Source organism: Hemiscyllium ocellatum, chromosome 36 (assembly GCF_020745735.1).
Source record: "Hemiscyllium ocellatum isolate sHemOce1 chromosome 36, sHemOce1.pat.X.cur, whole genome shotgun sequence".
NCBI lineage: Eukaryota > Metazoa > Chordata > Chondrichthyes > Orectolobiformes > Hemiscylliidae > Hemiscyllium > Hemiscyllium ocellatum.
In genome coordinates this window covers 7,354,826-7,367,800 of record NC_083436.1, presented here as the reverse complement: position 1 = coordinate 7,367,800, position 12,975 = coordinate 7,354,826, and the positions used below count along the sequence as shown (strand labels likewise).

At 46.4% G+C, this 12,975-nt stretch overlaps 1 protein-coding gene across 1 annotated transcript in view; it reads right to left on the bottom strand.

Moving 5' to 3' along the window:
* Nucleotides 1-12,975, bottom strand: part of LOC132833278 (deleted in malignant brain tumors 1 protein-like) — a 119,889-nt gene that overhangs the window by 14,411 nt on the left and 92,503 nt on the right. Inside the window, exons 20-21 of the mRNA XM_060851441.1 lie at nt 11,869-12,183; nt 11,026-11,340 (exon numbers count right to left, since the gene is read on the bottom strand). Coding sequence (XP_060707424.1) covers nt 11,026-11,340; nt 11,869-12,183 — 630 coding nt within the window. The remainder of the gene's footprint in view (nt 1-11,025; nt 11,341-11,868; nt 12,184-12,975) is intronic.

The window sequence follows — 12,975 nt, the reverse complement described above, 5'->3', positions numbered from 1 at the left end:
AAATGCAAATTTACCCCAGAGACTTATACATGTGAGTGTGTGCATGAGAGTGAGAGAGAGAGAGAGAAAGAAAGAATATGAGTGTGTGCTTATGAGTGCACGTGAGAGAGAGTGTGTTTACATGTGTGCATGTTCAGTTAGTGTGAGTGTGATGGAGCATAAGCCTGTGAGAGGATGTGTGCGCGGATGTGGGTGTGGGAGATGTGTGTGTGTGTGTGTGTGTGTGTGTGTGTGTGTGTGTGTGTGTGTGTGTGTAATGTAGTGGGTCATCTGGAGTGTGACATGAATCCAAGGTCCCATATTCTCACACTCACACAGGCCCTCGCTCATACACACGCTCTCTCACACCCACGCACACACCCTCTCACAGGCTAATACTCCATCACACTCACACATTAACACTCTACTCAATACAGCAAAGGAGTTTTACCAGGCCTGACTAGAAAAATAAAGAAAAACTACAAGAAAGCTTATAGGCTGTATCCAGGAGAATTTGTACCCTGGAAAGTCCAAAAGTGAGTTGGAACAGTCAAATTGCTTAGCAACATCCCATGTTGGTACCATTCACCAGCCATATAGTAGTGGATCTGGACGGAACAGGTTTAAGATGGCAGAGATTACGTTAACTTTCACTGGATTACTGCATGCATATTTTAGCCCAGTGTCAGTCTCTTCACAATATGGCTTAGCACAGAAAACATGAGAATACAGAAACAGGATGTGGCCAGTGTTGTCCCACAATGATTTGTGTAAGAGCCTCAATCATTGTTTATTAATGACTTGGATAATGGCTCAGAAAGTCATATGTCCAAACTTGCTCATGGCACAAAGTTAGGCAAAGTCAAAAAGCACATGACAACGGGTTTATTTGAACCCACAAGCTTTCGGATCCCCACTCCTTCCTCAGGTTGAATAAAATGACAAAAGGATATTAATAGACGAGTTAAATATGCAAAACAGTGACAGATAAAGTTCAATGTAAGCAAGTGTGAGATTATCCATTGTGGACCTAGAAAGAATAGATCAGGACACTTTCTAGATGTGATGAAACTAAATACAGTGAATGTCCAAACAGACTTAGGCATTCAAATTCATAGATTTTTAAACTGCCATGATAAAGTGCAGAAAACAATGAAGAAAGCTATTGGAATACTAGTGTTTACATCTAAAGGACTGGATGGAGTACAAGGATGTAGAAGTTCTGTTACAGTTATACAAAATCCTGGTTTGGCTCCACTTGGACTACTATTACCAGATCTGGGCACCACAGTTAAGGCAAGATATATTGGCCTTGGAGGCAGTAGAATGTAGATTTATAAAAATGATACCAGGACTTCAGGGTTAAATTATGAGGGGAGGTTATACAGATTAGACCTGTTTTCTGTAGAATTTACAAGGTTAACAGGTAATCTGATTGAAATCGTCAATGTATTAACAGCAAAGGACAGGGTAGATAAAGATAAACTATTTTCACTGGCTGGGGATTTTATAAGTAGAGGACATAATATGGGCCGCAAGATGATTTAGTGGTTAGCACTGCTGCCTCACAGCACCAGGGTCCCAGGGTCGATTCCACCCTCGGGTGCCTGTATGGAGTTCGCCCATTATCCGCATAGGTTTCGTCTGGGTGCTCCAATTTCCTCCCACAATCCAAAAGATGCGCAAGCCAGGTGAATTGATCATGCTAAATTGCACATAGTGTTCAGGGATGTGTAGGTTAGGTGCATTAGTCAGGGGTAAATGTAGAGTAATAGGGCAGGGGAAAGGGTTTGGGTGGGATACCCTTTGGAGGATCGGTGTCAATTTGTTGGGCCGAAGGGCCTATTTCCACACTGGAGGGATTCTATAATTATAAAAAAGTCTATATATACATATTAGGGCCAGGCTGTTCTGGAGAGATGTTAGGAAGCACTTCTACACACAAAGGGTGGAAAACATTTGAAAATCTCTTTCACAAATGGCACTGTATGCTGGATCTGTTATTAGTTTTAAATATGAGATAGATAATGTTTTGTTAAGAGAAGGTATTAAGGGATATGGGCCAAAGGGTGGAGTTAAGTCACAGATCAGCAGGATCTCGTTGAATGGTAGAATAGGCTGGAGGATCAGAATGGCCTACTCCTGTTCCTATGTTCCAGTGGAAGGAGGAGAACACTGAACCATTCTATTAGGAATTCTGTGGTAAGTAAGTCACCTCCTGTACCAAGGCACAAGTCAGTAATATAATGGAATACTCTTTACTTGCCTGAATGGGTGCAACACCCAAGTCAATGTAGCCCACTTGGTCACCACTTCATTTATCACTTTTGTCTTTTACTCTATTCACGACCAACGCATGACAGACATGTGTACCATCCACAAGATACACTGCACCAATCTACCCATACTCCTTAAGAGCGCCTTCTAAGCCCTTGACCTCTATCACACAGAATGGCAGGAGACACATGGGATCACCACCACCCGCAAGTCCCATTCCAATCCACCCAACATTCTGACTTTGAACTACATCACCATTCCGTCACTACCACTGGATCTAAGTCCTCCCAAGCTCCCTCTCCATATTTCTGAATGAGTTCAGCTTCAATAACACTCAGAAAGCTTAACACAATCAGGGACAAAGGGCCCCACATCCACAAGCAATCATTCCCTCCACCACTGATACTCAGTGGCTACACTGAATACCAGCCACAAGAAGCACTGCAGAAATTCATCAAGGCTTCTTAGACAGCACCTTCCAAACCCAGGACCACTTCCATCCAGCATGACAAGGGAAGCACATACATGGGAACACCATCATCTGCAAATTCCCTTCCTAGCCACTCACCATCTTGACTTACAAACGTAATGCAGTTCCTTCAGTGTTGTTAGGTCAAAATCCTGGAATTCTCTTCCTGACAGCGTGGATCTACCAATTGCACAAGGACATCAGTAATTCCAGAAGGTAACTCACCATCACCTTCTCAAGGGCATCTAGGTTCAGGTATTAGATGCCCAAATCAGGGGAGACAGTGAGGTCTGCAGATGCTGGAGATCAGAATTGAGAGTGTGTTGCTGGAAAAGCACAACAGGTCAGGCAGCATCCGAGAAGCAGGAACATCGATGTTTCAGGCCAGAGAGGGTGTTGAAATGTTCAGCCAGGGACCGGTGGGATTGGTTGGTGCGGGTGTCTTGGAGATGTTCTCTAAAGTGCTCTATGAGATGGTGTCCACTCTCCCCAATGTAGAGGATACTGCATCAGGAGCAACGGATACAATAAATGATATGTGTGAAAGTGCAGGTGAAACTTTGATGGATATGGAAGGCTCCTTTGAGGCCTTGGACAGAAGTGAGGGGGGAGGTCTGGGCATAGGTTTTGCAATTCCTGCGTTGGCAGGGGAAGGTGCCAGGATGGGAGGGTGGGTTGTTCGGGGGCATGGACCTGACCAGGTAGTCATGGAGGGAACGGTCTTAGTGGAAAGCGGAAAGGGGTGGGGAGAGAAATTTATCCCTGGTGGTGGGGTCCATTTGTAGGTGGCAGAAATGTTGGCAGATGATGCAGTTTATGTAGAGGTTGGCGGGGTGAAGATGAGGACCGGGGGGGTTCCGTCCTTGTTGCGGTTGGAGGGATGGGGTTCGAGGGTGGAGGTGTGGGATGTGGATGAGATGCGTTGGAAGGCACCTTCAATCACGTGGGAGAGGAAAGATCGGTCTCTAAAGAAGGAGGCCATCTGGTGTGTTCTGTGGTGGAACTGGTCCACCTGGGAGCAGATACGGCGGAGGCAAAGGAATTGAGAAGGAGGTAGGGTAGAAGGAGGTGTAATCCAGGTAGCTGTGGGATTTAGGAGAAAGAGAGGACTGCAGATGCTGGAGATCAGAGCTGAAAAATGTGTTGCTGGAAAAGCGCAGCAGGTCAGGCAGCATCCAAGGAGCAGGAGAATTGACGATTCAGGCATAAGCCCTTCTTCAGGAATGAGGAGAGTGTGCCAAGCAGGATAAGATAAAAGGTAGGGAGGAGGGGCTTCAGGGAGGGGCGTTGGGAATGCGATAGGTGGAAGGAGGTTAAGGTGAGGGTGATAGGCCGGAGGTCTTTGAAGAAGGAGGCCATCTGGGTTGATCGGTATTGGAATTGGTCCATACCACCCCCCACCTTTTCCTCCGCTACATCGATGACTGTATCAGCGCTGACTCATGCTCCTACGAGGAGGTTGAACAGTTCATCCACTTTACTAACACCTTCCACCTCGACCTCAAATTTACCTGGACCATCTCAGACTCCTACCTCCCCTTCCTAGACCTCTCCATTTCTATCTCTGGCAACTGTCTCAACACGGGCATTCACTATAAACCGACCAACTCCCACAGCTACCTAGATTACACCTCCTCCCACCCTGCCCCCTGTAAAAACGCCATCGCATATTCACAATTCCTTCACCTCCGCCGCATCTACTCCCAGGAGGACCAATTCTAATACTGAACAACCCAGGTGGCCTCATTCTTCAAAGATCGCAATTTCCCCTCAGACATGGTTGACGATGCTCTCCACCGCATCTCTTCCACATCCCGCTCCCCCGCCCTTGAACCCCGCTCCTCCAATCGCCACCAGAACAGAACCCCACTGGTCCTCACCTACGACTCTACCAACCTCCAGATACATCGTATCATCCGTCGTCATTTCCGCCACCTCCAAACAGACCCCACCACCAGGGATATATTTCCCTCCCCTCCCCTATCAGCGTTCCGGAAAGACCACTCCCTCCGCGACTCCCTCGTCAGGTCCACACCCGCCACCAACCCAACCTCCACTCGCGGCATCTTCCCCTGCAACCACAAGAAATGCAAAACTTGCGCCCACACCTCCCCCCTCACTTCCCTCCAAGGCCCCAAGGGATCCTTCCATATCCACCATAAATTCACCTGCACCTCCACGCACATCATTTACTGCATCCGCTGCACCCGATGTAGCCTCCTCTATATTGGGGAGACAGGCCGCCTACTTGCGGAATGTTTCAGAGAACACCTCTGGGACACCCGCACCAACCAACCCAACCGCCCCATGACTGAACACTTCAACTCCCCCTCCCACTCCGCCAAGGACATGCAGGTCTTTGGCCTCCTCCATCGCCAGACCATAGCAACATGATGCCTGGAGGAAGAGCGCCTCATCTTCTGCCTAGGAACCCTCCAACCACAAGGGATGAATGCAGATTTCTCCAGCTTTCTCATTTCCCCTCCCCCCACCTTATCTCAGTCCCAACCCTTGGACTCAGCACCGCCTTCTTGACCTGCGATCTTCTTCCTGACCTCTCCGCCTCCACCCCCTCTCTGGCCTATCAGCCTCACCTGAACCTCCTTCCACCTATCGCATTCCCAACGCCCCTCCCCCTAGTCCCTCCTCCCTACCTTTATCTTAGCCTGCTTGGCATACCTTCCTCATTCCTGAAGAAGGGCTTATGCCTGAAACATCGATTCTCCTGCTCCTTGGATGCTGCCTGACCTGCTGCACTTTTCCAGCAACACATTTTTCAGCTGTGGGATTTAGACTAAAAGACCAATCTCCTCTCACACTCTCGCTATCTTTTCCCCAGCCCCACCCCCACCCATTTATCTCTCCACCCCCGAGGCTCCCAGCCTCATTCCTGATGAAGGGTTGCGACCTGAAACGTCGATTTTCCTGCTCCTTAGATGCTGCCCGACCTGCTGTGCTTTTCCAACAACACACTCAACTCAGATGCTCACATCACAAGAGTGAATTAAAAGAAAAACATTTTTTTAAAGTAAATAAAGCATGGGCAATAAGTGCTGACAAAACCAACAAACCCACATTTTGTGAACAAATATATAAAAGATTAAGCCTGATTTGAATCTGTATTGCCCTGTCTTTGTCCTGAAACCATATATACCATTACACAACAACAATCAAGGAACAAATCTAAGGCAAAATGCGTTCCAGATTTCTGCTCCCCACAGTGTGAAAATGTACTTTCTGACATCACATTCTTAATTGTGACACTTTTAATTTTGATGTTGTCTCCACTGCTCTGGATCCCCATCTTACCAGAGGAAATAGTTTATCCCCCAATGCTCCCCACCCCCACAGTCTCCCTGCCTAGAGCTTCACTCCCACCACCATCCCCCCCCCAACCCACAGCCTCACTCCCACACCTCACCTTCCCCACCATCCTCTCCACCCCACAGCCTCCCACCCAACTCCCCTCCACCCCAAACGCCCCTCCACCCCACAGCCTCCCATCCAACTCACTCTCCACCCCACATCCTCACCCTCCCACCCCCCTCCACCCTATACCCTCACCCCATTCTCCCCACAGCCTCCCCACCACCCCATCACCCCCACCACCCCCCTCCACCCCACATTCTCCCCCAACTCCGCCCCAGCCCACACCCTCACCCCCCACATTCCTCCACCCCACACCCTCACCCCCCACCCCCTCCATTCCAAAATCATCCCCAACACTCCCCTCCACCCCACAGCCTCCCCCCTCCACCCCAAAATCTCCCCCTACCACAGCCTCACGCCCACCACCCCCACCACCCCACAGCCTCCTTCCCATCCCCCTCCACCCCACAACTTCCCTCCCATCCCCCTCCACCCCAGAGTTTCCCATCACTACCACCACCTTCCCCACCCCACCCACCAAATCTTTCTGTTCCCAAAGAAATTCCTATTTCACAAAGGTGGGCTAACCTTCTGCTGTTAGTTTCTCAGGACTTTTCAAGAAGATCAGGATTTATGGCTGGGGACCTGTTTTGCACTCCTAAGCACATCATCAATACTGTCGTCATTAATACCCCAGCCCACCAGATCTACATTCACAACACATGCTGGAAAATATGTATATTTACAACCTCGACCAAATATATGGGGAGTCTTCCTGGCTGGATAGTTTGCTTCCTTCAAGCTCCATTAAGTCCAACTGGTATCATTAATTTGCATCTTTAAGAAATAAATCATTCTTTGCACAAATGTTTCCAGTATTAGGGCTGACTGCTCTCCCTACTGAGCAGCCCATGAGAAGTCTCAGTCACATGTGGCTGACATTCTTGTGGTTAAACACTTATAGTGCTTACAGAGAACACAATAGGGCAATCTGCACTAGGGAGGGAGAAAGAGCAATGTACCTGAATGGGGGGGGCGTAAGGTGGAACATGGAATTCTGAATGAAAGTGAGATCGGGGGAAGAGCAAGAATGTTCGGGGAGATAGAAAATGAACTGAGAATCAAAGTGGAAGACTGAAGAAAGATACAGGAGATGGGAGATGAAAGCAGAAGACCATCAAATGTTATGGCAAGGGCAAGTATATTTAAAATGGGAACAAACAGGGTGAGGGAGTTGAAACTCATCTCCGTCTCAAATGGGTGACCCGTTATGTGAAAACTACGACCCCCTACTTCTAGATTCTCCCACAAGAGGAAATAACCTTTCATCATGCACCTAATTAGGTCCCCTCTGCATCTTGAATGTTCCAGTTAATGCATCTCTGACTCTCCTAAACTCCAGGGGATGCAGGCCGTGCCTGTCTAGCCGTTTTTCAAAAAGAAATTTGCTCATTCCAGGTATTAGTCTGGTAAACATTCTCTGAATTGTTTCCAATGTTTCAATGTCTTTTGTAAGCAGAGTGATCAATGCTGTACACTGTACTCCAGATGTAGTCTCACTAATGCCCTGTGTAACTGAAGTAAAACCTTGCCATTAGGTGATGAAACACCACACAAGGACTGCACATTGCAAGGTTGTAGGGTTGGCTTGCAGGGGATAATGCAGGCAACAGGAGTGACATTGTGCTAATCACCATGTCCATGGAAATCTAAATAAAGATAAAAGACACAAGTATTGTGCACACAGCAGCAATAGGAGGGAAACATCAGTCTGGGATCATGGAGGATGCACCTCAATAGGTCAGGCTGTAGGGCAGGCTCTCACCCAACATGAGGGGACTGATTAAATCTCATAGGTTACATTGACTCTGTCAACATCTCAAATGGAAAACTTCCATCTCAATTCTGATATTTATTTTTAAATCAGTACAGCAAACCTTTTGATAACCAGCAACTACCGGACAGGAGTGTGCCAGCGGATCGAATATTCCAGTTGATTAAGAAGTTCACATGATCAAGTAAAAACATACACCAAGCAGAAGAAACATGATGCAAGGGATATACACATCACTGTCATACTTTACCTACAGCACACATCTCTTAAACAACAACGCAACTTTGTCTAAAATAAAACTTATCGGCAGAAAGCTTTCTCACGTGCATCTTCAACTAATTACTTGGACATTGTGGAAATCAGGGTAATACGGTAAAATTCCAGTTTTGAGGTTATAATGTGGCTGGTTTCTTGAGAGTATTGGTTCAAAAAGTGATGGTTAAAATAAAACTTGTTGTAGATCCATGCCACATCTGACCTATCAAATCCAGCAGCTGTGTCAGCATTGATCAGAATGAGGAAAAGGAGAAGACTAAAGGATCAGCTCTCATAAAATCACACACAAGAGGTTCTGGAAATGAACAAACACCAGATGAAGAGGAGAACCAAGGTCTACAGCACCAACAAGCACAAAAGGATCATAGGTTTCCACCTCCAAACCACTCTAGACTAAGAAATCAGTAACCCCCATACGCAGCATCACTTCAAAGAAGCACTGAGGGTGGCATGGGGAAGAATGTGCTCCTGGAGGGGCACTTCAATGTCCAACAACAAATCTGACTTGGTTAGCGTGACATCTAACTGAGCTGGCTGGGGCTGAAGGGACAGAGATCATGGCGAGTGATGATAGAACGAACAAAAGAGAAAATTATACTTGACCTCATCCTGACTGATCTTACCTGTCATAGATGCATCCATCCATGACAGTATTGGTCCCTATTGTTGCATTCAATTCCCCTCTGAATAAAACATAAGTAGCTATGCTATGCTGAATGATTGCAAAGTCCAACCATTGAGTTTAAGTTCCTGCTTTCCACAGTAATGTTCCTTCGAGGTCAGCAGTGAGTAAGAGTCTCAACATTCTGTCTGCTGCAACACATAATGTGCATGTGAGTATCTGGGGTAATCACTGGTTCTCAAAGTCATCCGCAAAGAAAACAGCAATATTCAAAACATCTTAATGGACAGAAAGAGACCACTGGAATTGGGCAGAGAGTGCTGTCCACACAAGGTTAACACCTATAAACCCAGAGACTTCAAAATGATTTTGTCCTTTATTTCCTCGTGCTACATCTTTGTGCCATCTCAACAAAAGTAGCTGAGAGTGACAAAGACTGCTGATGACTCCTGATGAAGGGTTTTTGCCTGAAATGTTGATTTTCCTGCTCCTCGGATGCTGCCTGACCTGCTGTGCTTATCCAGCCTCACTCTAACCTTGACTATAATCTCCAACATCTGCAGTCCTCACTTCTGCCGACTTTGTCACCTCGCCTTACATGATGTAAGGGGTGCCTCGGGTTGGTGCCCAGAGGATTATGGCCTGCTAGGAATGTCTTGAATTGGTGTGATGCAAAGATTTTCAGCTGAACAGATAGAGGCATTTGGGTCCTTGGCAAAGGAGAAATGGTGCTGCAAGATACCTCTGCATGCACTGAGAGAGCAATCCATGGGTGTCTGTTCTAAATGAAAAGTGGTTCGGTGTGATTAATGAGCTAGAGCTCATGGAGATAAACAAAGCTTTACATGGAGCGTATGTCTTACAAGCAACTGAGTATTCACCATGAAGCCCCATGCAAGTCTCTGAGAAGATTGTGCAGTGTAGGTCCTACTGGTTGCGACGAAAGCTCAATGAGCCGGTGGTGCAGAAATTGAACTGTTTGAGCTCCTTTTCTGGTTTCGGTGTGCACCCTGGCAATGGGAGAGACTGTGGTGTGTACAATTCCATATGGGTTGGAGCAATGAAGTTTTAGAAATTGTTTGCATGCGATGGAAATATCTGAAATCCAGTCTTGTGTGTCACAGTGCTGTGCAGTGGCATCTTTACAAAGCTACCTCACTTTGAAAGGAGCATGAAGCATTGAGTTGGGAGTGGCACTTATCCTGGTGTTGCACAAGAAGTCAGTCTCTTCCCTGGTTTTTGCAGATAATGACTGCCATGGTCACTTCCATCCAAACTGCATTGGTATTGCAGGATGGCATCTTGTTGCCTGTGAAACAGCCCATCTCTTCTTTTCTGTAAAACCTTCAGGACCACTCTGAGGGAGGTGCCACTAAAGCATGGACTTACTCCTCACATATCTCCAACATCTCCAGGGGTGGGTGAGGATGATAAGCAGAGATGATTGATGCTCCTGAGTTGTGAAGAGGGACGTGCTGCCTGGGTGTTTTAAATATGGTTCCTCAAAATTGAAGCCAGGAAGGGCCCTGCAGCCATGTTGCCCACCAAGAAAACTTAGTGTTTTACCAGCACATGAGTATGTCATGACCTGTGGAGATTGCAATCACATGGGAAAAGCCCTCCATCCCGGGGGAAGGTCACTTCCAATTTTCAGACCACTTCTACATTTAACATCAGAAATGAAAATTCCCCTCCTAATCTCTACAAATTATCCTTGTAATTTACTCTTTCTACTCCCAGAGATATTCGCATGGATCTGAGCTGCACTCCTTCTAAGGCAATGTAATTGTCTTAATAATTAGTCCAGAAGCTTGCTAATTCAATGGCTAAAATGAGCAATCCTAGATGAATAATGCAGAGACCTGGGCTAACAACCTAGAAGCCTGTGTAAATACTTAGGTGGCCTGAACTACAAGTCGTTCTGCCAGAACATGACAGTTGTTTTCCTCTTAAACTCGTGCTGTAGAAAGTTGCACTGTGTAAAACCATTACATCTGTTCAGGAGAAAGTTTGTGTTATCCAAACAACATATACAATTCATCTACGACAATATAGCCAATTCGGGCTGAGGAAACACGTGCAAGACCAGAATGACCTGTATTAATCCAAAACCCAGGCTTGTAATCCAGTAACATAGGCCTTAAATGCCATTTGTTTGAGAGCTAATACCTAAACCAGAGTGGGATTGAAAATACTCACCTGAACAGGCAACTCCAACATCCTGGCTGTGTGTGCAGTTATTCCCCACCCATGGATTGGCTAAGCACTGATCGAGGGCTGGCTCGGTCCCATTACACCTCACATCATCCAACCAGATATCCCCAGTCCCCACTCCATAGTCGGCTCCTCCTGGTGCTGACAGGGCTGTCCCACAGTTCAACATTCTGCAGACCACACTCGCTGCACGAATATTCCAGCCATTGTTGCAAATAGTGCCCCAGGCAGAATTCCGATAAATCTCAACTCTCCCAGAGCACCTGCTGGGCCCGTTCACTAAGCGTATAGGCACTGGACCTGGAATAAAAACAGCACAAGTTTAAACTGATCTGCGTTTATACTGGAGAGATCAGACGGAAGAAAACAATATGCCTGTAATAACAGCAAAGCTTTCAAATTAATTGGCTAGATGTACTGTAGTCCATTTTGAAGTCTGCACAAAAGGCAGACCAGTATATCTCCACCACTGTTGTTTACATTGTTCTTCTGGTATCAGTACAGGTTGATCATTCCTGTACCTTGTCTCCTCTCCAGTTTTAGGAATGCCTTGCAGCCTACACCTGGGAGAAATCTTGTCACTACCAGGTAGTCAAAGACAAGCTAATTGTGCAACAAACTCCCTCCTCAGAATCTCATTCCCCCCAAATACTTGTGTGGGATCGTAAACCCCGCAGAAGATAGAGCCTGTGACTTTCCTATTGAGAGGGGCTTGGTATCACTCAATGATGGACTCAGACACAATACAAACCTTCACATGAATATTCACTTGGGCAGAAGGTAGTTATAAGGTGGCAATATGGTTGTTGCCATGACAGTCCCACTCACCTGAACAGGCAACTCCAACATCCTGGCTGTGTGCGCAGTTATTCCCCACCCATGGATTGGCTAAGCACTGATCGAGGGCTGGCTCGGTCCCATTACACCTCACATCATCCAACCAGATATCCCCAGTCCCCACTCCATAGTCGACTCCTCCTGGTGCTGACAGGGCTGTCCCACAGTTCAACATTCTGCAGACCACACTTGCTGCACGAATATTCCAGCCATTGTTGCAAATAGTGCCCCAGGCAGAATTCCGATAAATCTCAACTCTCCCAGAGCACATGCTGGGCCCGTTCACCAAGCGTATAGGCACTGGACCTGGAATAAAAACGGCAATGTGTTTAAACTGACCCAGCATAATTTGGGCTTTCATCAAAGTCAAAGATTGGACTTTTGAGCCCAGATATTAATTTGATATTCATTGTGTTTGTTCTGGACAGGCAACTGCCATGAACTGGGGATTAATTTCAGTCTCTAATAAACACACTTGACCTGACTGCCTGCCTGTTAGGTATGTGCTTAGGTGTTCCTGGAGACAGAGTATGTACATTACAGGCCTTCTGTGACTGGTTTTCACCAGGGCTATAAGAATACATTTTCAACCCAGGGAATGTCATTTTTATTTGACATTTGTCATTTATTTTATTAATTTTCCTTTAAAATTATGGCTTATTTTGTTTGTCGGTCAGTACTGCCCTTTTCAATGAATTCCAAAGACTCATAAACTCTCTGAACAAGTTCCTCCTCATTTCAGGCTGATATTATCTTTATCCTGAGACTATGCGTTCTGGTCTTCAACTCTCCCATGATGGGAAACATCCTCTCAGTATTTACCTTGTCGAGCCCTCCTATACATTTCAATAAGATCACCTCTCATTCTTCTAAACTCCAATGAATAGAGTCCTGACCTGTTTAAACTTTGTTCATAACACAATCGCTCCATTCCAGGGATCATTCTAGTGAACCTTCTCTGAACTCTGAAATAACGTATTTTCTTAAATTAGGGGACCAAAAATCCTCACAGTAGTCCAGGTGTGGCCTCACCCTGTACATTTGCAGGAAGAGTTTCCTATGCTTACAATCCAACACCCTTGAAAGAAGGGCCAACAT